The sequence below is a fragment of the Musca domestica genome, unplaced genomic scaffold (assembly GCF_030504385.1).
Source record: "Musca domestica strain aabys unplaced genomic scaffold, Musca_domestica.polishedcontigs.V.1.1 2, whole genome shotgun sequence".
Classification (NCBI taxonomy): Eukaryota; Metazoa; Arthropoda; class Insecta; order Diptera; family Muscidae; genus Musca; species Musca domestica.
In genome coordinates this window covers 36,471,613-36,494,642 of record NW_026712249.1, presented here as the reverse complement: position 1 = coordinate 36,494,642, position 23,030 = coordinate 36,471,613, and the positions used below count along the sequence as shown (strand labels likewise).

The following is a 23,030-nucleotide window of genomic DNA, read 5'->3' as shown; positions in this document are numbered from 1 at the left end:
AATTTTGATATCGATCTATGCTTTTTTGCTTTTTATAGAAACTCCTCAAGACACTAGTGTGTCTTACAAAAGAGGATGGAGAAGCGTTACTGCTCTACTAGCTCTACTACTACTACCTACCACTACTGCTACAGCTTTTATGCAAATAAAAAGAGTCGCACAAAGTCTTTCTTGTAAATGCTTTTCTATAATGCACATTACATGACCAGCACTGAAACTGAGAGGAATTGATCTTGATCTGCTATGGCATCAGGCGCTTATTTCCGCTCATGACACACACACACACACTCATCACCAACACATATGCACAAATTTATTTACACTGAAACAAAGTTGTATCGGAAAATTGTTATGGGATTCAGTTATAAAGAAAATTATAGAATGGATCCCAAATAAGTTTCGTTACAACCTTGAGCCCATTGATTACCTCATATCCTACACATATGTATAAATATCAAAAACTTACATAAACATATATCTCTTCAAACATTTTTCATACCAAAACAAGAAAAAAAAAAAACAGAAAAAAAATTACCAAAAAACAAAGAAACAAAAAGCTTCGTAAAAAACAAAAGAAACTGATTTTTTATGCATTTAACATTTTTTGTTTGTTTTTTTTTTATTAAAATTATTACTGCCATTAACACCATAATGTGTTGCTCACTCTTTGTTTTTTTTAATATTATTTTATATTTTTATATATTTTATTGTACATTTTAAGTTGTAAATTAATGCTTTTGGCTGGGGTTTATTAAATTAAGTGTAAAAATAAAATAAACCAAAAACTGAAAATAAAATCGAATAAATAAAATAAAACTTTACTAAATGCTGTTTTATTCACTATCGCTGTATATATATATGGTTATGGAAATAAAAATAATTACTTTTAATAAGAATTCACCTAATTTGTAAATATATATTTTCAAATTTTTTTTATTTTAAAACTAACGTGTAAATATTTATGTGTGGCAACCCCTTATTTAAATTACGTCTGAGTGACGCCATCTAGTGGCGAATAGCAAAGGAATTGTTGATATGACTAAAAAGCACAGAGTTGTATTGTAATAACATTTGTTTAAAATATTTGAATTTCCACCTTCTGAAATATGAAATGTAGATGGCGATCATCCAGAAAAAATGTTACATAAAAGGGAAAGCAGAAAGGGCGAGCTACGCGTATCACCGTGTCACGCCTTAACTTGTAAATATTTATTTCATATCCATATTCCACCCCTGAACAACGCTAAATGTTGCACATATTTCTATGTATGTTGCTGGTCTCCTTGTTCAGTTTTTATTTCTGTGAAAAAACTAAGTTTTATTACATTTTTCATCCGGCGTTTCGTTGGTTTTTTCCCAACCTTATTAAGACTGGATTTTATTCAAGGATTCTCTGGTAACAGAAACTAAATGGTTTACAATTAATCGTACTTTTCGTATTAGATATTGTGTGAAGATACGATATTTCGCTTCACTATTTCCAGTGTCTTTCCGACAAACGGCCAAACTTTTGAAAAATAATATATCAAATATAAAGGCAATTAACTTTACGACCACGTCCAAAATTTGCATATTATAATATTCGTAACAAATTTTGGCCTGGTAGAAAAGTAAAAAAAATGGGAACAAATTTTTTTTTATAAAATTCGAGCATTTTTTTAAATTGACCACATTAAGTCAATTTATTTGATACGGCAAAAATGTGCCCCGTCGAAATAACGGTTGTAGACCCTAGGTGGACCAAGTCGATTTAGAGTCGATCTAGCGATGTCCGTCCGTCCATCTGTCTGGCTGGTGCGCATGATAACTCTCGAAGGGAGTATCCGATTTGGTCCAAACTTGGTACGTCGTAATATTTTTGTCAAACATAGAACGAGTTCGGGGATGGGCAATATCGGTTGAAGCAAAATCGGAGTATCCTTTCCCTTTCTGTGCAGTCAAATACTTTTTTGAAAATTTCCACCATTGGAGAAGAGGTGCCCACAAAAGGTGGAAATTTTCAAAAACAAAAATTATTTTACTGCACTGAAAAGGAAAGTATAATCCGATTTTGCTCCAACTTTCAAATCCTAATATTTGCATGAGTGCTAGGTCAGGTGCGAAAATAGACAAAATAGGTCCACTCCATCAAGTACCTTATAAAATGTGATGTAAGGGTCTGATTGTTTTCAAATTTCACACATCCCAATAATTTTATTAGTCTAATGTCTGGTGTTAAGATTGAATATATCGATCCTCTCCTTCTAGTACCTCCCCCACAAAGGATCAAAATTTTGAATATCCATGAAGCTCATAAAACGCGAACTTAACTTCAGATTCCATTCAGACTTGGAACATCCGAATATTTTTATCAACACAGCGTCTGTTATAAAGATCTGACCATTCCATCTGGTACCTCCCCCACAAAGGGTTAAAGTTCCATTATTTCCACTAACTCAAGATCTTCTGTAAAGATGGTATATCTCGGTCAACTTCTCCCCACAATATTTCCATCAACACAAGATCTGTTATAAAGATTGTAGGGATCGGATTATTTCTTCTGATACCTCCGTCACATAGGGTTCAAGATTTTTAAAAACAAAACGCTCAAATAAAGCGAAATAAGCATCCGACTCCCTTCAAATTTCACACACACAAGATCTGTTGTGAAAATGATATATATCTGAACCCTTTCAGGTACTCCACCCACAAAGGTTCACAATTTTCAATACTTTTATCTGTCATAACTTGCAAAACAAATCAGCGATTCTTTACAACTTGCTATATCTAAATATTTCTCTCAACCAGAAACCTGAGATGAATATGGAATTTATAAAATTGAATATAAATATTCGATTTCCTTGAAAATTTGCCCATATTAATATTTTTATCTGTATTAGATGAAGCATGCTTACTTCGGTCGACTATACTTGGTCATGTATAGTGAAGGAAGTTACCAACCTGTTTTCAAGTTGCCGCCTATTTATATCGTATTTATTTAGGTTCGATACGAAATAGACAATATTGGCCCATTTCCTCAGAATCCACTCCATAGAGCGTCAACAGTTTAAATAATCATAACAGAAGTCGAAATATATATTGAAATAATCACGACGTCTGTCGGCAGAGTCGATTGATATTTTTTAACTTTTGTCAATTATGACTGTCGGTTGGTTGCTAAATTCAATTAATAATTTTCTTTAATAAAAATTGTACATATATTGATTAATATTTTAAATCTATTAGAACCAAAAAGATATATGGGACCTGTTTTATCTAGGACGATACGGAAATTAATGTGAAAAAACCTTATTCTTTATTTGTAGTTGTATAATATATTTAAAATCATATTTGTAATGGTTCGTATCGTCATTCACTTTCGTATCGTCATACAGAAATAAGTCCATATATTACGGAATATTAATATATTTGTTTCATCTTTTGTACAGATTTTTGAATAGTGATTTCAGTGTATTTTAAAGTTTTTATTAAAAAATATTGTAAAATTATGGATTGTTTTAGAATATGGTATTTAATATGGATACTACCGAAGTTGAACTAATGAATAATCAATTTATACACACGAGTTTAACTTCCGCAATGTCCTTTAACTAATCAAATTTAAAAATAAAAATTGGGAAAATTTAACACTTGGCATCTGGAAAGGTAAAGGCCATAATGAGTAGTATAAAACAGGAAATTTGTACGACTCCAACTAAAATGGTTTTAAACAAATGATTTTTTGGACTCGGGTCTGGTTTATCTACTGGGAGAGGTGTAACGAATTTTCGAATGCGGCGACGACTTTGTTTAGCATTCAGTTGAACCGGGTTAAGCTTTGTGTCTGCTTTTCTTTGCTCTGTTTCTTTGCTTAATTTCCCCGGAGTAATGGCTACGAAATTTTGACTAGAATTTTCGGAGATGTTATTAACTTCATCCTTTATGGCAGATTTAGACTTCTTTTGATCATTATCTTTCAAACTACTATTTCTCGGTTTATTGCTGCTTAAAATATTGTTGAAAAAAATGGGATCATGATCAAGTATATTGAAGGTAATTTCAGGGTTCTTAGATTTGATGTATTTTATTAACATATTTGGGTTTTCTTTAAGTTCCATAAACGAAGTCTCTTTCATTTCTGGAGTTTTAGCATCCAATTCCACAAGGAAAGGTTGGCTGGATTCTGTTTTTAGTTCGACAATTGACTTATGGGCAATACAAAATTCCAAAGCTATGCCAATGATGTTCATAATGCCTTGGGGTTTTATCAATATTGTGGCTTCATTCTCAGGACCTCTTACATAAGCTTGGGTTTTTATTTGCAATATAATTGGAGCTTTAAAACGGCTTGTTAAAATCATATCATGCCTAGTGTCCTTGATCTCCTGATATTTTAAAATATTTCGTTGAGAATTTGTCCTATGTAAGGTTGATTGCAATTTTTCGCCCAAGGCTCTTAAAATTAAAATCTCTCGTTCTAGTGAGGGTACATTTTTAAACACCACATCCACCTCTAGTTTTTTAGGTTCCTCGGGACAAGTGTTACTTGCCAGCGGTTGTTCCCTGTTTTTCAACTCAGAATCTTCGTGAAGATTTTCCTTGGATTCCAATTTGCTTAATGCCTCCTTAACGACATGTTCATGTTTTAATATATCCTTTAGCTGGTCCCTTAGAATATCCTTAAAAAGTTTGGGATTATTTTTATCTACACATCGAGCACGTTCATCAGATTTGATAACATTTTTTACCAATTCCAATTCTTCGGGTTTCATGTCGCCTCTACCTCTCTCTTGTATGGCCTCATGAAAATGTCTGAGGATGTGTCGGCTGCTCTTTTGGAGGTTTAAATGAGATCGTGATGACATTAAGGGAGCCAATTTATATTCTTCTTCCTCCTCCTCTCCACCATCTTCAGATTCATAATCTTCTTTATACACTGAAGCCGACTCCATGCGAGCTGCATAACTTGGCGGTGTTGGCAAATTTGTCGAGCTTCGTCTTGAAATCGGTATGGCACTTTGTCCGACACACATTCGATTGTCATGCACCATCACGGATGATTTAGAATTTATTAAACTTCGAGCATTCATGAGATCTTTAATCATTTTGGTAGGCTTGTTATTATAAAAATATCCACGATTATCCATTTCGGGCATTACTGTGGGTTTTGGAAGACGACATTTACTTCCACGGGGATTGACTCCGCCAACACGATTAGAATTGGGGGTCAATGGACGCCGGGGACTTTCTCTTTGGACCAAAAATTCCTGTGGTTGTTTCTGGTGCTGATACATCAATTGTTGTTGTTGCTGCTGATGATTTGCCGCCATCTGCTTCATTAGTTGAAAACGTTGAGACGGTTTTGATCTCAAATTCGTTCTAGATCTTGACAGGTTTTCCGAGCTAGGCGAATTCCGAGCTCTGCTTAAACGTTCCCATGCATTTTCTTTTCTGAAATTAATTAAAATTTAGATTAGTGTTCACGAGCAATAATTTGATTTTCGATAATTACCTGTTATGGCTGTTCATTCGATTCATTTTTTGCAAGCGTTATTAATTGGCTATTTTCAGATAGCAATTATAAATTTTGAAGAAATTATATTTTTTTCTATTTTATGTGCTTATTTTATTATCTGACACAAACTATTTTTCTTCTTTTTCGAAAAGTAATTTTAAATGACAAGAAACTACACTTTCAAAAATGTATAGAATTTATTAAATTTATTTTTTTCTTCACTTGCAGAGACCAAAAATGTATTGCCTCTCCAGCATTCCGTGCTCTGCCTGGTATGGATAATTGGTGCGAAACCAATTGTTTACGTTATCCACCCAATTGCCCGGAAACTGCCTGTCACTGTCCGTAAGTATTAGAAAATTTAAGACCAATCTACACATTATGATAGAGTCATATCTAAAGAGGAGTCTTTAAATAAATTTCATATTATCAAACACTTCGTCAATTTCTTTTACATTACAGCCAAGAATGTGTTGCCATTGGTGAACTGGAAGGCAAGGAAGGCACCGATACCTGGTGTATGGATCAATGTCTTAATTATGATTCTCATTGTCCTACTGATAAATGCCGCTGCTTCTAGAGACTTGATATGGTCGAATCTGTGCACCATAGGAAATCTGGTATTTTCTTCGCCGATTCGATACAATGCGCTGCCCAAAATTAACTTTACACTTATGTATATGAAAAATAATTTTGTAGAACTATTTTCTTATTCAACAGCTGTGCTTCGAACTCTGTGCCCATTTAACGAAAAAAAAAACTAAATAAATTTATCAAAAATATAGAGGTTGTGAATTTTAATTATATCTCCAAGATGATGCAGGTAAGCTAAAACTAGGAACATCACTTGCGAAAGAACATGACTTCAAATGATACTTTCAAAAACATCAAAAAAAAGTACTTGATGTGAGGCACTGTATTCAAAAGTAGGGAAAATACATTGGAGACGCGGTTCGGATGTTACTAAGTTTATCTGGGTACTTTTTCAGTTATATTTACTCAGTAAATTTTTTCGAGGAAGAAAGTCACTTTTTACTCAATATTTTAAAAATATTGTAAAAATAAATTGCACCATTTAGTGTACTAAATGATTTACTTCGATTTTATCGTGAAATTGAAAGATGTTTCTACAAAATATATTTAAATTGATTTGAGAAGTCACCTGTGTCTTCTTGCAAAACACTACTAAATACATTTTTCGCAGTATAAACATTTTCAGAAAACCTCGGAATTCATTTTCACTGAAATTTCGTATAAATTATTACAAAATATCTAGTATACCGACTCATTTATAGTTTTATATTAATTTTAATTAATTAAGCAACGTAGTCAAGGTGAGGGGATAAATTTGGTAAATTTTTAGATATTTTTTTAACTTCTAATTTTCGTTGGTTGGGTTGATTATATTATTAAGAGTTCTCAAAAATGTTGGCCCTGTATCAGGTAGCTAACGGAAATGGTGGGTAAAAGCTCACAATTAAATGCATTTTGAAAGTTTCGGTGCATTTTCAAACCAAATTTATTTTAAGGCTTTAAACCCGGATAGAATTTCCAATATATGTTCACTAGGATCAGGATTCTCTTTGCTTTATACGGGAACTGGATCTAGGAGAAAAATATTGCGATGTGAAACGTATAAAAAAGTACATGCGCCTCTACAGGGCGGTCATGGCTCTAAAAGGGATTTCGCCCAACGGATCATGTGACAATGGCATTAAATATACCTGTGTAATACGTTAACTCTGTACGTTAACTCAATATAAAATTTTGCTATTATTGGATCAGGATTATATTTGTTTAATATAATTTATATAGCTTTTTATCATCAATAGGAATATGTATTTGGAACCACTGTTATAGAAATCTGACAACTTTTCGAAGATTTTCTAACAAAAAATATCAAATGTTCTTTACAAAAATGTGCCACGAGCGATTACTACGTGGTGTCTATATTCGGGATCGATAGGATTCTCTTTTCCTTTCGAACAATTTATGAATGATGTTAATTATTGGACAAATTATGTGCTATAAGATGAATGCTTGCAGGTCTCAGCACTCTACGGGAGGGTAGCAGATGTATGTGTGTTTTTTTCAATTGGTAGCTACTATATATATTCCGTATATGAAGAAAATATTGAAGTACTCACCTGAACGCTGATAAGCTGCATCTGTAAAACAAATAAATTAAAGTAATTCAAGTTATTTCCAATTGGAAAACATGTAATCGAATATAGTACATACCTTTATATTTGAAATCAACTACGTCTTAAATTCGACATTTTTAGTGATTACTGAAGACAGATTAACACGAACCGACCGAATAAATTTTGAAATTATACGCAAACAATTAAAACTCCCAATAAGAATCTTTTATTTTCAACTTCTTGGCTTCCGACGGGTATTATGTATGATGTACGATCATCAATGGAAAAGCACACACAACGAATTGATACGAACAACGTCGCGCACATAGTCACAAAATAGGCGTCGTGCTTCTTATTTGGAGGGAAATGCCATCACAAATTTCACAATGAAAGAATAAGCTTTTTTCACAAACTTAAGTTATACTTTTGATATTAAACACAATTATAGAAAGGAGACTTGCGAAAAACTCGGTTTTATTATTTATTTTCCGTTTATTTTTACGTTAAAACTATTTAATTTCATATTTTTGAGAACTTTGAAAAACGCTCGCACCGGCTTGAAAAGAAACGAAAAACTAAAGCAAACAAGCGAAAGAGTTTTGCTTTTGTTATTTACCGGGTGTGTCATACTATGCACTTTTATATGATTGGTAGAGAGTTTACAATGACAATTATCTCTATGTCACCTTGTTGTAAGTTATAAATTATGCATTCCACAGGTTATTTTTTTTTTTGTGCAAAAATATCATTGTTCTTTTTGTTGTTATACACCATTCTTTGGAAGCGACGTTTGATAACCCCTGATTAATTATTGTTTTTCGGCAATTTTCATCAATGGAAAAAAACATACAACGAATTGAAACGAACAACTTCACGCACATAGTCACAAAATAGACGGCATGGTGGGAAATGCCGTTAGAAATTTCACAATGGATGAACAAGATTTATCACAAAGTTTATTTATTTTTTTGATGTTAAACACAATTAGAGATAAGGAGACTTGCGAAAACCCCGGTTTTATTATTTATTTTCCGGTTATTTTTACGTAAAACCTATTTAATTTTATCTTATTTTTCCGAACTTTGAAAACGCTTCCACCGGCTTGAAAAGAAACGAAAAACTAAAGCAAACAAGCGAAAGAGTTTTGTTTTTGTTATTCACCGGGTGTGTCATAGTATGCACTTTTATGTGATTGGTAGAGTTTACAACGACATTTATCTCTATGTCACCTTGTAAGTTATAAATTATGCATTCCACAGGTTACTTTTTTTGTGCAAAAATATCCTTGTTATTTTTGTGGTTAAACACCGTTCCTTGAATGTGAAGTTTGACAAACCCGGATTTATTATTATTTTCAGGTAATTTTTATCAATGAAAAAGCACACACAATGAATTAATACGAAGAACTTTACGAACATAGTCACAAAATTGACGGCATAGTTATTATTTGGAGGGAAATGCTGTTAGAAATTTCACAATGGAGGAATAAGCTTTTTCCACAAACTTAGTTTACATTTTTAATGTTAAACACAATTAAAGGGAAGAGACATGCGAAAACACCTGGTTTATTACTTATTTTTGGCTAATTTTTGCATTAAAAATCTTTAATTTTATATTATTTTCGCGAACTTCGAAATACACTTGCACCGGCTTGAAAAGAAACGAACAACTAAAGCAAACAATAGGAAAAGTTTTGTTTTTGTTATTAACCGGGTGTGCCAGAGTAGACACTTTTATACGATTTGTAGGGAGTTTACAGCGACAATAATCTTTATGCCACCTTGTTGTAAGTCATATTTTATACATTCCACAGTTTAAATTTTTTGTTCAAAAAAATCCGACTAATTTTTGTAGTTAAACATAATTTCTCTAATGCGAGGTTTGCAAAAACGAGTTTATTATTTGTTTTCCGTTTCTGTTCACCTTAAACTATCTACTTTTGCCTTAATTTCACGAACTCTGAAAAACACTTGCGCCTGCTTGAAAAGAAATGAAAAACTAAAGCAAACTGAGAGGAAGACTTTTGTGTTTGTCATTTACCGGGTGGGCCGTACTAAACTTTTATCTGATTTACAGGGTGCCTACAACGAAAATTATTTCTGTTGTAAATTAAGCAAAAATAAAAGAGCGAAGACATCAATCACATATATATTCCACATTTTGTGCAGTTCAGTTTAATTTTTTGAACAGAAATATTCGTGTTATATGTAGTTGCGGGATTTCTTCCAAATAGCGTGTCAGACAGAGATCGTAGATCTACTTAGAATTTTACGCCTGCGAGTAAATTGCAAGGGAAAAAGTCAAATTAATTTTCGATAATTTCTTTTTAAAAATATGACTTTTATATCAGCACATACAAATGAAATATATTTTCAATGTTTTATAAAATTTTATGTGATCTGTTCCAGAACCGCAAGAATGTTAAAGTTTTTACTACGATAGCCGATTTCTTACAATTTCCCTTTATGATATCGAAAAAATTGCAAAACTAGTAGATTCTTGCAGATTCTAGAATAGAGCAATAAACAGGAGGTAGAATCAATGTTAATTTAGTGAAATCACACATGAGATGAATTCAGTAATTACGGTAAGGATATATAAGATATTTTTTCGAAAAAGGGCAAAGAAATTAGGGTAACTAATTTAAATTATGGATCAAAATTGAGTTTAACCTTGTTAAGGCAAAAATCATATGTATATGGTTAATTCTTATTTATTATTAGTAAAATTAAGAAGGTAAAGTAATTTCAAATATGCTTACCCATCTCTGCATTTTCTGCAATTGACCTTGTCAAATTTCACTACATAGAAAAGTGGTTCCCATATCTGATTTGTGTATGTACAATGACTTCATAAATACACATTTTGCCAATAACATGTTGTCAAATGAATAATTTTGAAAAGAATTGTAAACATATGATTGCCTGTCTTCCTTCTTAATGCTACCATGATGAGGGCTTCTTTTGTTTTTTTTTTTTTTTTTTTGCGAAGAAAGCAGCCGCTGACTTAAGCCAGTAAAAAAGCCTTCTATGTATCTGCGCCTTTAGTCATATTAAGAATTCGATATTTTAAAAAATTCGCGATCTTAGTGACTTCTTTTGAATTAAAATATTAGTGAAAAAACCAAACAACTCATTGCATTTGCTATTTGTAAATTTGAAAGTACATGACTCTATGTTCGGAATCGTATTTCCACAATCTGCACTACCATGAAATTATTGCATTTTTACACGATCACATTTGTCTAGTAAATAGTAGCAACAGACAAACCCCTATGTGCGTTTTCTCTTAATTTTAGATTTTTTTAGCTTTTCGTTTACGTGAACGGTGTAAAAATAGCACAGATTGCAGGATATAAAAATAATGTTTTTTTTTTTTTTTTGACAGCAAAAGAACACAAAAACTGTCATTAAGGTATCACCTTGTAAGACAACGGGGGGCATTATTCACATTTCCGTTAGTAAAATATTTTAACGGTGTCACCCAGTTACTCATAGAAAACCTCATTTTTTTGTTTTCTTTTCCTAAATGATTTCAATGGTGCAAACTCTGCCAGAATACGCCAACACAAAGTGGTGTATGCAAATTTTGAATTTCACTTCATTAATTGTCAGTTAGTGACACTTTTCAAAACAATTAAAATTTAATTTTCAAAGAAAATTAAACTCAAAATTGTATCAGTGAATATTTTAAATTATTTTGAAACATGTCTTATCAAATAAAATCAACACCGTATTTTCAAAGAATTATCTCGGCAAGTAAGAAGAATGGCCAATTGCAACAATTGAAGGAAGAATATGAACGTATTAAGGATTTCGATGAAAAGGCCATTGAGAAGAAAATGCGTCAGGTTCGTCTTAAAAGATTATTCAAAGAAATTGAAGATCTGAAACAGGCAAATCGCAGTAGAAGGAAGCGCTCAGTTGTTACGGATGAAGCAACAACAATGATTCCCAATGATCCACGTGTGGAAAACGTAATAAAGGGCCGGAAATTGGGTGAATACTATTCACAACTTAATGGTTATGATGAGGTGCCAACCACAAGCAAAATGCCAGCTATAGAGCCATCCGTGGCTCTGAGAATCGGTTTACTGTCGAAGAAACAAATACAAGAACGTTCACGTCAAAGAGAAGAAAAAATGAAAGCCAAGGTTAACGATCGCATCAACTATGGCAATCGAATATCCAATTGGAATATGCATAAAATGTTGCAGCGAAAATTGCATCACGAAGTTTCGGAAGGCATAAAGCAAACATTCTGTGCTGTGGTTAAGGGAAATAAATCATTTAGTCGTCAAGATTCCAATATGGCCAGTGAAACTTCTTCTGTGGATGGCAAAGAACGTTTGAAAACTCGCATCGATTTTGGCAACTATTTATCTCAAAAAAATCGGTTAGTGGTAATGAAAAGAAATTGGAAAAAATCTCGAGAACCTAAGGAAAGTAGTAAACAAGACAACACTCATAGTTCCAGTTTAATTGTAATTGATTCATCTAAACATTCGCATGGGGTGGGAGAGGAACTTTCATATAAAAGTGCCACTGGAATATCGGATGCAGTTAATTGGGAGAGGCGAAAAAAGGCCCAGGAAAATTGGCATAAATTGACGTTCCTAATACTTTGTCGAAAAGCTCTAATTGGAAATTGTACGGAGGGATTGGCCTTTAAACTTCGTTGCATATCTAATGATACCAACATTAGGCAAAACGATTTTGTATTGCAAAGAAATTCATCGTTGGAAACATGTGACACTGAGGAAGAATGTCGGGAAATTCTAAGGAATAAACAAAATCTCTTTCATAGAGAATCTATCAACATTGCCAACAAAATACAAAATAAATTGTCATTGCCATCTGTGCCCATATTAAATACCAACAAGCCACACCATCTCAGTTTGAAGCCCATTCCTAATGCGCCCACTTCAAATTTGTCAAGAGATCAACAAATCCAAAGTTTAATAGAAAATTATGCTCCCATTTCCATGGAAGTGGTTAAAAAGGAAGTAATCGAAGGTGTGCAAAAATTACGTGAAATTTTCGAACATCAAAGATCCTAGAACGAGAGAAAATTAAATCACTAATTTTAAATCTCTTTTAGATAATTTTGAGATTTTTCTGGAATGTTTTGAGATTGTTCATAAATAAAGTTTGAAGAATTTGCCAATAGAAATTTAAGCACATTTCAATGACAGTTTATATTTATCAAATAATAACGTTTACTTGTCGTCCTTGTACCCTTATCACGTGCTAACCCTTCGTTCGCGGTTATACTACCAAGTCCTCTGATGCTACCCCAAATCGAACAGAGAAATACACCAGTAAAGGGTGAAACTATTTAAAAATTAACATTAATTACTTCCCCACATTAATAATCTTCTACTCCTTATGTTGCCCTATCGTTTCCTGGACTTTTTCTATATATCCAGCTCCGGTCTGGAATTTATTCAAATGTCGCAGAACAATGTATTCCGAGTTGCAACCGTTTGTGTGGGTCACCTCCATGGGGAAAACCAGTCAGTCATGTCATCCTAATCATCATAGGGTTGAAAAACATCAATTTCCCCGACACATCCATCAGGATATTGTGTCGATCACCTCCATGCGAAGGCCAGGATGCTGTCAATCAGGCATGTCATCCTGCCATCACATGGTATTAAATGATCCATCTTCTCCGACTCATCCGACAGGACTTTAGATGCTATCGTGAAGACACCGAATATGATATTGGACGTCCACAGATAGACAAAATGGAATGCTATGAAAATAGTTCATCAAAAAATCAAAATCATAACTTTCTTTAGATGCAATAAAATCCTAAAACCACATTCACATTCGGACAGTGAGCGGCAAACACATTCTATTCTAGTACGTCGGAATACAATAACGTCCTCAATTCATACAGAATACGTATTGTGTCCAGTACCAAAAACAGGTGTCCCTTTTCTCCTACCTACAAAACAATCACGACACTCTATTTAATTGTCCAAATAATTGAAATATCTCCGGATGCCTATATCCAATTTAATGCACACAAGTTATTTTTTTCCATTTTTCTTTTCCTTTTCTAATTTATAAACTCAGGAAAAGTCCTTCGGTTCAGTAGAAATGTTGAAACAACAACAACTACATTAACGAAAACTCTTTTTATACCCTCCACCATTCTATGGAGGCTATAATAACTTTGCCATTCCGTTAGTAACTCCTCGAAATATTCATAAAAGACCCTACAAACTATATATATTCTGGATCTGACTGTTGTAATCCCGCTATCTTTCGAACGAATTGAGATAGAAGGTAGTTCACCAGTTGCCAGTTTGAAATTCGTAATGGGTACTACAGCCTATGACAAAAACTTTTTGTATGCAGGTCCAAGTCTTCGTATAGCTTCCATATAACGGTACCTCCCTATATTCGATATTTTGATGATTTCAGCACATTATTCACCGGAATCGTTTCCAATTTCGTATTGAAATCAGAACCTAATGGGTACTGCAACCTATGGAAAAAAAATTGTATGCAGGTCTAGATCTTCGTATAGTCCGGTTCGTTCAATTGGTAGTTTTCGGATTTTTTTGAAAATATTAATCGTTGACGCTACAATAATATTTTTTTCAAAATAATGCATTTCCTACTTTTTTCCTAAGAAATGAAAATGCTAAGCATGGATTAAAAAAAAAGTAATTTTATGCCTCCAGAAACTCGCCGTAGAACGTAGACTTTCCATCTAGCCACCATCTCTTTGGCCAATTCAGCTAAAAATTGTCAATTAATATTTTAACATTTTTCTTATACTTTTATGAATGCAAACAACATTTTTTTTGTATTTCTCTTTATTTTTCTGTTTTTATTAAAAATATTTAACATAAAAAATATATGTATTTCTCATTATTATATATTTTCAACATTATTAGTATATTTTCTCTTTCTATGAATATCAAAGCATAACATTCTATTATCTCCGTTCGGTTTAATAATAATAAACATAAATTTTAATGTGAAAACTGTTTAACACGCAAAAAAATATTAAGAAAAATAAAGTAACCAAGGATATGCATTGTGATCTGATACATACATAGATCCCACAAAATAGACATAAATATCTTCGAAAGTTCTGGGCGACATGATTTAAACAAACATTAAAATAAATGCTTAAAATTAGAATAGAAATATTATTACATTAACAATATTTGTTTTTAAATAGAAAACCACTTAACTGAGATTTTGTGTGGTTCTGAAGAAAAAATATAAGAATTTTGTTGAAATAGATTTTATGTTTTTAAATTAAAGCTTAACAATTATTATAGAGTAGATTTAAAAGTAAATGGTAAATATATGTATTTATAGAAAAAAAAAAAAATAATATTTTAAAAATTATAAACGATATTGCGTATATTATAATGTTTATAGGTTTACGGAAAATATACGAAATTTTCAATTTCAAATAACAAACTAAAAAAATAGAATAATTTAAGAAAAAAGGTGGGAGGGATATTTACTGGAAACTTAGAATAGTATTTTCTTTATAAAAAATAATATTGAAAGTAATTTAAATGAAAATATGTAATTAAAAAAAAAATGAACGCCGCTCTACATATTGATATGCTCTAAATAAATAAATTATATGAAAAAACTTGGTTTTCTCCCAATTCGAAACTCAGCGTTTTCGAAGATACATAACTTAAGTGGTATTACGAAATTTTTTGAAAATTATAAAAAACAAGATTGGCCATTGGATAATGTATTGGTATCACACATAGATTTCTAAATAAAAAACAAAAGGAAACGACTTAGTTTGTGAGTGCAACTTCATTCAAACAGGTGATTTAGGATTCTTAGAAGATTAAGAGCTTCTTCTTCTTTTTGGTTTTTTGTTTGTCCAAACTCAATTCGGATTCATCGGCGTCCTGCAATGAGAAAGAAAAATAAAATGCGACGTTAGTATTTTAATCTTTCTTCAATTCTTAGAACTTTAATTGTTAACAACAATTTTTCTCTTAGAAAGGTTATTATTGAACAATGTTCTCCATAGACAAGTTGTTATCGACAATTTTCCTCCATAGAAATAATATTATCAACAACTTTCCTATATAGAAAAGATGTTAACGACAACTTTCCTCCATAGAAAAGATGTTATCGAAAATTTTCCTCCATAGAAAAGTTGTTATCGACAACTTTCCTCCATAGAAAAGATGTTATCGACAACTTTCCTCCACAGAAAAGTTGATTATCGACAACTTGCTAGTATAGGAAGTATATTGTCCACACCTTTTCTATATAGCAAAGTTTTTATCGACACCTTTTCTGTGTAGCAAAGATGATGTCGGTAAACCTTTATATAGAGAAATAAAGGTTGTTTTCTACAACTTTTTTTCTGAAGATATGATATCTAAAGTTAACTTTTTCTATAGAAATGTTTATATTGACTTCAGAAACGTTTTTGTTCAATTTAGATTGCTCCCCTTACCTTATCAGCATCTAATTTTTTATTCTTTGCCAACTTTTTGGATTCCTTTTGCTTTTTCTTTTCCTTCTTCGATAGCTTCGTTGTGGATGAGGATTTCTGTTTTTCCGGTTCATCATCCCGTTTGCTTGCAATATGTGATTCCAAACGTTGTTTAATACTCTGCAGAGACGAAAACAAGAACACAATTAAAATAAATTAAATTAATTATTTTTCTAAGCAAATATACCTGATCTTCTTCGGCTTCTCTTAGACGATCCATTTCGAGGCATTCCACCACTTCATTGCGCAATTTCACCACCTCAAGCAGACGTTCTATGAACGCCTCTTCACGGGCTTTATCCGAATCGGTTTTATTGCATTCCGGTTGGGCCATAAGTACACGTATTTCATATTCTAAATCTGCTTGCTCCTGTTCCAGACGATGTTGTCGTCTCCTGTGAAGAAGAAAACAAAATTGTTTAATTATTATAAGTCACAGAAAATGTTGGAATAAAATTTGTATACTCTTTATTATTGGTTCGAAAGGAGTTATCGGTCTTCATCTTCTTGACCATTTTCAAACTTTTTTTTGAATATGGCTTCTCTTTTTCCGAAATATTTAGGATGAATAAAAATATGGCTTAGTAAAAAAAAACTAGGGCGAGTCAGGTTTGAAATATAAGTTGCATACAGATAAAGAGGGTTTGTATAAATATACTTCTGATGAAACTGAAGCGGGAGATCCGACCGATCAATAGTTTTTAGTCAAATATTTATAATTTTAAAATGTTTCCCAGTACTTTGAGAGCAGAGTTATAAAAGGCCATAAACTAATTTCAACACGAAAATATAAAATATAGGACAAACTCGGCAGATTATGAAAGTAGAGCTGAAAAAAGACACATGCATCGGTGTGTCTATTATCTGAAATTTCGTATTAAGATTCCATGGAAACCGTTCATTTTAGCTATATAGTGTCTTCAGCAATATTACAGAAAACAATAAACCATGCGAGTCACCAAATTGATGATACCTTTTTTATAATAATAAGTTTACAAATCTCTTTTGTTCAGAGAATTACATTGAAATTGGATCTAGAATATTTCTTCCTTTGACACTTTTCCCAAAAAAATGAAGCATTATGGGAGATTTTGACTCAGAATGGAAATGTGTTAAATTAGCAGCAAAAAATGTAAACACATAATTTCCACTCGAATGTAATTTTCTTTAAAACTATTGAACCTAGATATATGGGTTGTATTGAGATTTAAAGTAAAATGTTTTGTAGAATATTTCTTCCTTTGACACTTCTGCCTAATACGAATTTTTGTTGCATCAACTCGAAAAAAGGTCGATCAAAACAAATAGGAAATAATTTGGTGTTTTATTTCGCATCATTGATGCAAATATTTTCCAGGGGGTAAGCCAGGAATACATTTTTTTCAGAAAGAACCAATAATCCTCATCAGTTCCCTTGGATTATGATTAGACCTTTGATGACAAATAAATGTGTAGAATAATTCCACTTTCCAGGATCCCGCTTAAGCAATTTTTTTAAAGAACTAAAAAGTCTACTTCAAAGGAATCTTAATTCAAGAATTTCAAAAAATGGGAATGAGGGTGAACTTTTCTCCGCTATTAAGGCTTCATTTCCATTTAAACTCTCAAAATGCCGATGCACGTGTCTTCTATTTTTATTTGCACTTTCATAATCTGCTCGATTTTTCCTGCCCATTTAAACTCTCAAAATGCCGATGCACGTGTCTTCTATTTTTATTTGCACTTTCATAATCTGCTCGATTTTTCCTGTAATTAATGAAAAAAATTTCGAATTTTGTCGCCCAATGTAATTTAGAACCAATGACTATTTTAAAATATTAATAAACAAAATATTTTAATACTTACAAATACATCAGTTCAGCTTGTCTTCGGAACAATTCGTTCTTCTCATTGACCAATTCGAACAGTTGTAGAATTAGACCTTCAACTTCTTTGGAATTCTCACCATCTGTGGTGGCAATTTCACCGGCTGCATTCAACAGCTCACCATTCTCACCTTCGCAGCGATCACGTATCATCTTCTCGAGAATAACACCCTGTTTCTCGAGACCCTGCTGCTGGACTTCAATGATATCCAATTCATGTTTAATTTCCTGCAGTGGCAACATTTGCAATACACGTCGGGGTGGTATGGGCAAAGCAGGGGCTGGACCCTTACGCCTCTTCCATTTACCATGGACGGATTTATTGAACAGCGGATCATTGTCTTCGGCCCCTGATGAGGCGGCCGATATTTGAGATTGTCGATTGCGATTATTGGCTTCCTTGTTGTCTTTAAGTTTTTCCAATTGTCTTTCACCCGTCATGATGCTGTTGGAGTTGTTTAGTTCATCCAAAAGGGGATTTGATTCGTGGGTGAGGGTATCCAAATTGTGAGGTATGAGGAGACGTCTATATACCACATTGGGTTCGGATTGATCGTGGAGATAGGATTTCTGGTTTTGTTGTTGATGTTTTAGGTCGTCACATTGACTTTCATTCGTAGCATGCTCCTCCAATAGATCCTGATCGAGCGGTATTAAACGTTTCGAACTACGCCTGGTGGTGGCTGGCGAAAGATCTGTGGGATTATGATTCAGCTGTGACTGTATAGTCTTACCCTCCAACAAAGCTTTCTCTTCGTCGGATAATTTCGAGTCCAATTCACTCTGCAGAGGGTAACTATGCAAGTTTTTTGGCTGCGTAGTAATGGTGTCAATTTGAATTTGTGGTACGCTGTTGGGTTCCAGCCGGGCTGGCTTTGGTGGAGCCGGTGCGGGTCTCTTCTTGCGCCCAGATTTGGGGGTACCCACGGTGCTGGAACTTGGTGTGGATGCCTTGGAGCTGGTGTTGATGGTCTCCGAGGAGGGAAACAGTTCCTTGACCGGGGCTGGTGGCAATGGAGCTCGGCGAGTTTTCCTTGATCTTATTGTACCTCCAGCTGAGAGATTGAGTGAGTTGTTGGATGATCTGATATCGGAATTACGCAAGAGATTATTGTTGGGTGTTGCTCCGGATGACAGATTATGATGGCTGTGCAATGAGTTGTTACTGCCATAAAAATCGCTGGAATTTTGTAAAACAAATGAAGAATTGTTGTGTGATGTTGCTGCTGTTGCTGCCGTGTTGGCGGCGTTGTGCTGAAGATGACTGTTGTTGCTGCTGTTCACCAGATTGGCCTTTGTGCTGAGACGTGGTGTTGCTTCTGGTGTGGGATTTAGGGATTGCGATCTAAGTTTGTGTGGTGGAATATATTTGTATTTTAACATTTTGTTTGAACAGAGACAGAGAAAAAGGTGATGGAGGGGGATTTGCAAATAAAGATGTATGTAGGTGGTGTTGGTGGTGTATGGAGGTGAAAAAGCTTTGTAGATGTTTAACACATTATGTTTGCAGAATTTATTTAATTTTTCGGTCGGCACTTTAGATGAGCAATGTTCTGTTTCGAGTGGCACTTAATAACTGAAATTGAAATGTTTAAAATTTTAAAGACTTCTGGCCAGCTGACAAACAGGCAGGTTCAGTGACCAGGTTATTCCGTTTTTGGTTTGCAAGCCAAAAATTTGAAATTAAAATAAACAAACAACTAGGGAAGAACTTGGCCACGGCTACCAAGGAAACTTTTTCCGATTTAGGTGTGACACAATGCGTTTTATTTTTTTTTTCGTTTTTTCTTTGATGAAAAGTGACGCCAAAAAAGAAATTTCTGTGCCACTTGGTTGCCGTCGATGGTGTTGTTGCTGTTGTGGTTTTGAATATGAAACCCCAATGGCAAAACGGAACTAAGACCGTTACTTCATTTGGTAATGGCAGCTTGTTGGATGGATGGCGTTGTTGATGATGATGACGATGATTATGACCAACATATGCATGAGGCGTTATTGCCAACAGAAATGATGACCAGCAAAAGGCAAAAATGACAGACACGAAGCAATGAAAGTGCGCATGCGTAACACAAGAAATATTATGAACAATTCAAGTTAACAGAACCGCACCGTTGTCCAAATGGACGTTATCCGTCACATGCATATGTTTTTGTTGCTGTTTCTAACGTCTTGTAAAATTTTATTTTTGTAATTTTTATTTCTGCTTCTGTTATGCTTGGCAAACCCGGCACAATACCGACTAACTAAGTGGTTGAATTAGCGCGGCAAACCGTGGAATAATAAAACGTCATATGACACCCACTTGCAACATGGATGATGGGGGTTCGAGGTTCGTTGTTCCTCAATTAATTTTTTGCAACAAAAAAAAAAGCACACTTCTTCATATAAGGTCTATGTTGGACTTATGATATCAAAAAAAAAAAAAAAAAAAAAAAAAAAACACAATTTGTTTATATATTCTATGTGGAGAAAAGAACGTTAACACGATTCTGAAACGACCACGACGAGACGAACCGATCAAACTTAACGCCGCACGTACAAAATGTTGTTGTTTGGTTTACAGCTAATTTAGAACTGACATTCATGTTAGTAATATCTTCTATCCAAAGTCGAAATAGTTTCCTATACATGTGCCTGGCCTGGCCTGGCCTAGCTCACTGGTGCTGCTACACACACGAAAATTCTTGCCCACAATATAAGCAATGATGTTGTTGTTCTACGCTCAATACCATTTCCAGTGTGGTTTCTGTTGTTGCTGTATTTTTTACGTTACAGCCATTATGAAGAGGTGTAAGTAAGGCCGACGGACGGCATAGTTTTGTTGTTGTGTTTCTAATATAACCTAATCAGGGTGTCGGTCTTAGATAAATCAACAAGTCTTGCACGTTGTGTGTGCGTATCAACAGCAACAACACCAAAAAGCAATATTACTAGCCAAAATTGTAATCAGTGGGAGGGGGGAAAATATATTCCAAATTATATTTTTTGACTTCGTGCTAATGATTACATTCGTGGTGATAACCGGGCGAATGGGGAAGTAAAATAAAAAAAACGAGTCAATAACAAATTGTGAATATTTAAGACAAATGTCAAATGAGTTACAATATCAAGATCAACAAGTTGTTTTGCTTGAGATTTTCGGAAGAGTAATAAATGAAAGTGGTCTGGAATTGGTAAAAATAACTGTCTCCGAGCATATGTGCCTGCGAAAGAAATTATATTCGTGATGGAAATAAGCAGTAAACCAAATTGTGGGTGTAATCTCTTTCTGAGAAAACTAAAAGATGACATGTTTTTATGGGAATTCATAACAAGATCTCAAATCTTATGACAAAACTTATCTTTAAGCAGAAAAATTGAAAATCGGAATGGTAACAGTAACAAATTATTGGAGTTGGGGAAAACATATTAACCTATCTTTGTTATATTCGGATCTAATTATTTTATACCCTCCACCATTCTATGGAGGTTATATTAGATTTGTCATTCCGCTTTTAACTCCTCAAAATATTCATGATAGCCCTACAAAGTATATATATACTGGAACAGCGTAAAATTCTGTTGTAATCACACTATCTTTCAAAGAAATCGAGATAGAATGGTAACATTTTGCATACATACATATTTCCCCAGTAGGTAGGTTAAGTTCGTAAATGGGCCATGTCGGTCCACGTTTTCGTACAGCCCCCATATAACGGTACCTCCCGATATTCGATATTTTCATGACTTTAGCAACAGGATTTACCAGGATCGTTTCAAATTTCATATTGGAAGATCTTAATGGGTACTACAGACTATGACAAAATTTTTTGTGTGTATGTCCACGTCTTCGTATAGCCCCCATATAACCTCCTGATTTTCGGAATTTTGATGATTTAAGCAACATTATACACCTGAATCGTTTTAAATTTCGTACTGGAAGATCATATTGGGTACTACAACCTATGGCAAAAAAAATTGTACGCAGGTTCAGATCTTCGTATAGCCCCCATGTAACGGTACCACCCGATATTCGGTATTTTGATAATTTCAGCTACATTATTCACTGGAACTGTTTCAAATTCGTATTTGAAGTTCATAATGAGTACTACAGCCTATGACAACAAATTTCGTATGCAGGTTCACGTTTTCGTATAGCCCCCTATAACGGTACCTCCCGATATTCGATATTTTCCTGATTTTAGCGACATTATTCACCGAAATTGTTACAAAATTCGTATTTAATTTTCGTAATGGGTACTACAGCCTATGGCAAACAAATTCGTAGGCAGGTCCAAATCTTCGTATAGTCCCCATATAATGGTTGGTTTTTCAAAACTTAGACCCTTTGTGAACGAGGTGCCAAAAGGAATGGCACCTACCATCTTAATAACAGATCTAGTGTTGATAGAAATATTGAGATGTACCAAGTCTAAATGAAATTGGATGTTAATTTCCTGAGCTTCGTGGATATTCAAAATCTTAACCCTTTCTGGGGGAGTTAATAGACGCACTGAGCCGATATATTCCGTCTTTACACTAGACCTTGGATTAATGAAAGTATTGTGATGTGTGCAATTCGAAGACAATCGGATTCTTACATCAATTTTTATAAGAATTATAATTATTCAAAATTTTGACACGTTGTGTGTACTTGATGGAGTGGACCGATATTGTCTACTTTAGCACCTGACCTAGCACTGATGCAAATATTAAGATTTATAGGATTATCCTTTCTTTTTATGTGCAGTAAAATATTTTTTATAAAATTTTGTCCTTCTGTGGGGGAGGTACAAGAAGGAGTGGACCGGTATAGCCGATCTCCGAACTCGATCTAAGTTCGATAATAATATTACGATGTACCTAGTTTGGACAAAATTGGATACTCCTTTCGAGAGATATCGTGCGCACCACCCAGTCAGACATCGCTAGATCGACTCCAAATGTCCTGAAACGGATTTTGTCTATAGAGACCTGGGATCGAAATCCGTTTTTTCGATGTGGTACGTTTTGGCCGTATCAAATGACATATACCCTCTCAAG

At 33.9% G+C, this 23,030-nt stretch overlaps 4 protein-coding genes across 11 annotated transcripts in view; 2 read left to right on the top strand and 2 right to left on the bottom strand.

Moving 5' to 3' along the window:
* Positions 1 to 6,278, top strand: part of LOC101891129 (uncharacterized) — a 57,712-nt gene extending 51,434 nt beyond the window's left edge. For 2 of the 3 annotated variants that reach the window (XM_020037899.2, XM_059122127.1), the window contains exons 6-7: positions 5,723 to 5,839; positions 5,957 to 6,278. In XM_020037899.2, coding sequence (XP_019893458.1) covers positions 5,723 to 5,839; positions 5,957 to 6,074 — 235 coding nt within the window. In that variant the 3' untranslated portion in view covers positions 6,075 to 6,278. Of the gene's footprint in view, positions 1 to 38; positions 525 to 5,722; positions 5,840 to 5,956 lie in introns of those variants that run through there. The other variant, XM_020037900.2, reaches the window with a different exon arrangement.
* Positions 3,205 to 5,632, bottom strand: LOC109613273 (uncharacterized). 2 transcript variants are annotated; one of them, XM_020037898.2, is made up of 3 exons: positions 5,492 to 5,632; positions 4,728 to 5,430; positions 3,205 to 4,658 (listed from the first exon to the last, which is right to left on the bottom strand). In XM_020037898.2, exons 1-3 carry the CDS (start codon positions 5,515 to 5,517, stop codon positions 3,624 to 3,626), a joined length of 1,764 nt encoding a protein of 587 aa, XP_019893457.1. In that variant the 5' UTR covers positions 5,518 to 5,632; the 3' UTR covers positions 3,205 to 3,623. The 2 variants fall into 2 exon arrangements, with proteins under 2 accessions (XP_019893457.1, XP_019893456.1); XM_020037897.2 differs by having other exon boundaries at positions 3,205 to 5,430.
* A 4,930-nt stretch (positions 6,279 to 11,208) lies between the features above and the next one.
* On the top strand, positions 11,209 to 12,820 carry LOC101894721 (uncharacterized). Its single transcript, XM_005186662.4, has one exon. The coding sequence runs from the start codon at positions 11,345 to 11,347 to the stop codon at positions 12,695 to 12,697; it is 1,353 nt and encodes a 450-aa protein (XP_005186719.1). The 5' UTR covers positions 11,209 to 11,344; the 3' UTR covers positions 12,698 to 12,820.
* Positions 12,821 to 14,665: 1,845 nt separating this feature from the next.
* Positions 14,666 to 23,030, bottom strand: part of LOC101890780 (MICAL-like protein 1) — a 118,177-nt gene continuing 109,812 nt past the window's right edge. For 3 of the 5 annotated variants that reach the window (XM_011295529.3, XM_011295530.3, XM_005186639.4), the window contains 4 exons: positions 17,989 to 19,353; positions 16,331 to 16,538; positions 16,105 to 16,263; positions 14,666 to 15,544 (listed from right to left, as the gene is read on the bottom strand). In XM_011295529.3, the coding sequence (XP_011293831.1) occupies positions 15,473 to 15,544; positions 16,105 to 16,263; positions 16,331 to 16,538; positions 17,989 to 19,353 (1,804 nt within the window). In that variant the 3' untranslated portion in view covers positions 14,666 to 15,472. The remainder of the gene's footprint in view (positions 15,545 to 16,104; positions 16,264 to 16,330; positions 16,539 to 17,988; positions 19,354 to 23,030) is intronic. The other 2 variants (XM_059122125.1, XM_059122126.1) reach the window with 2 other exon arrangements.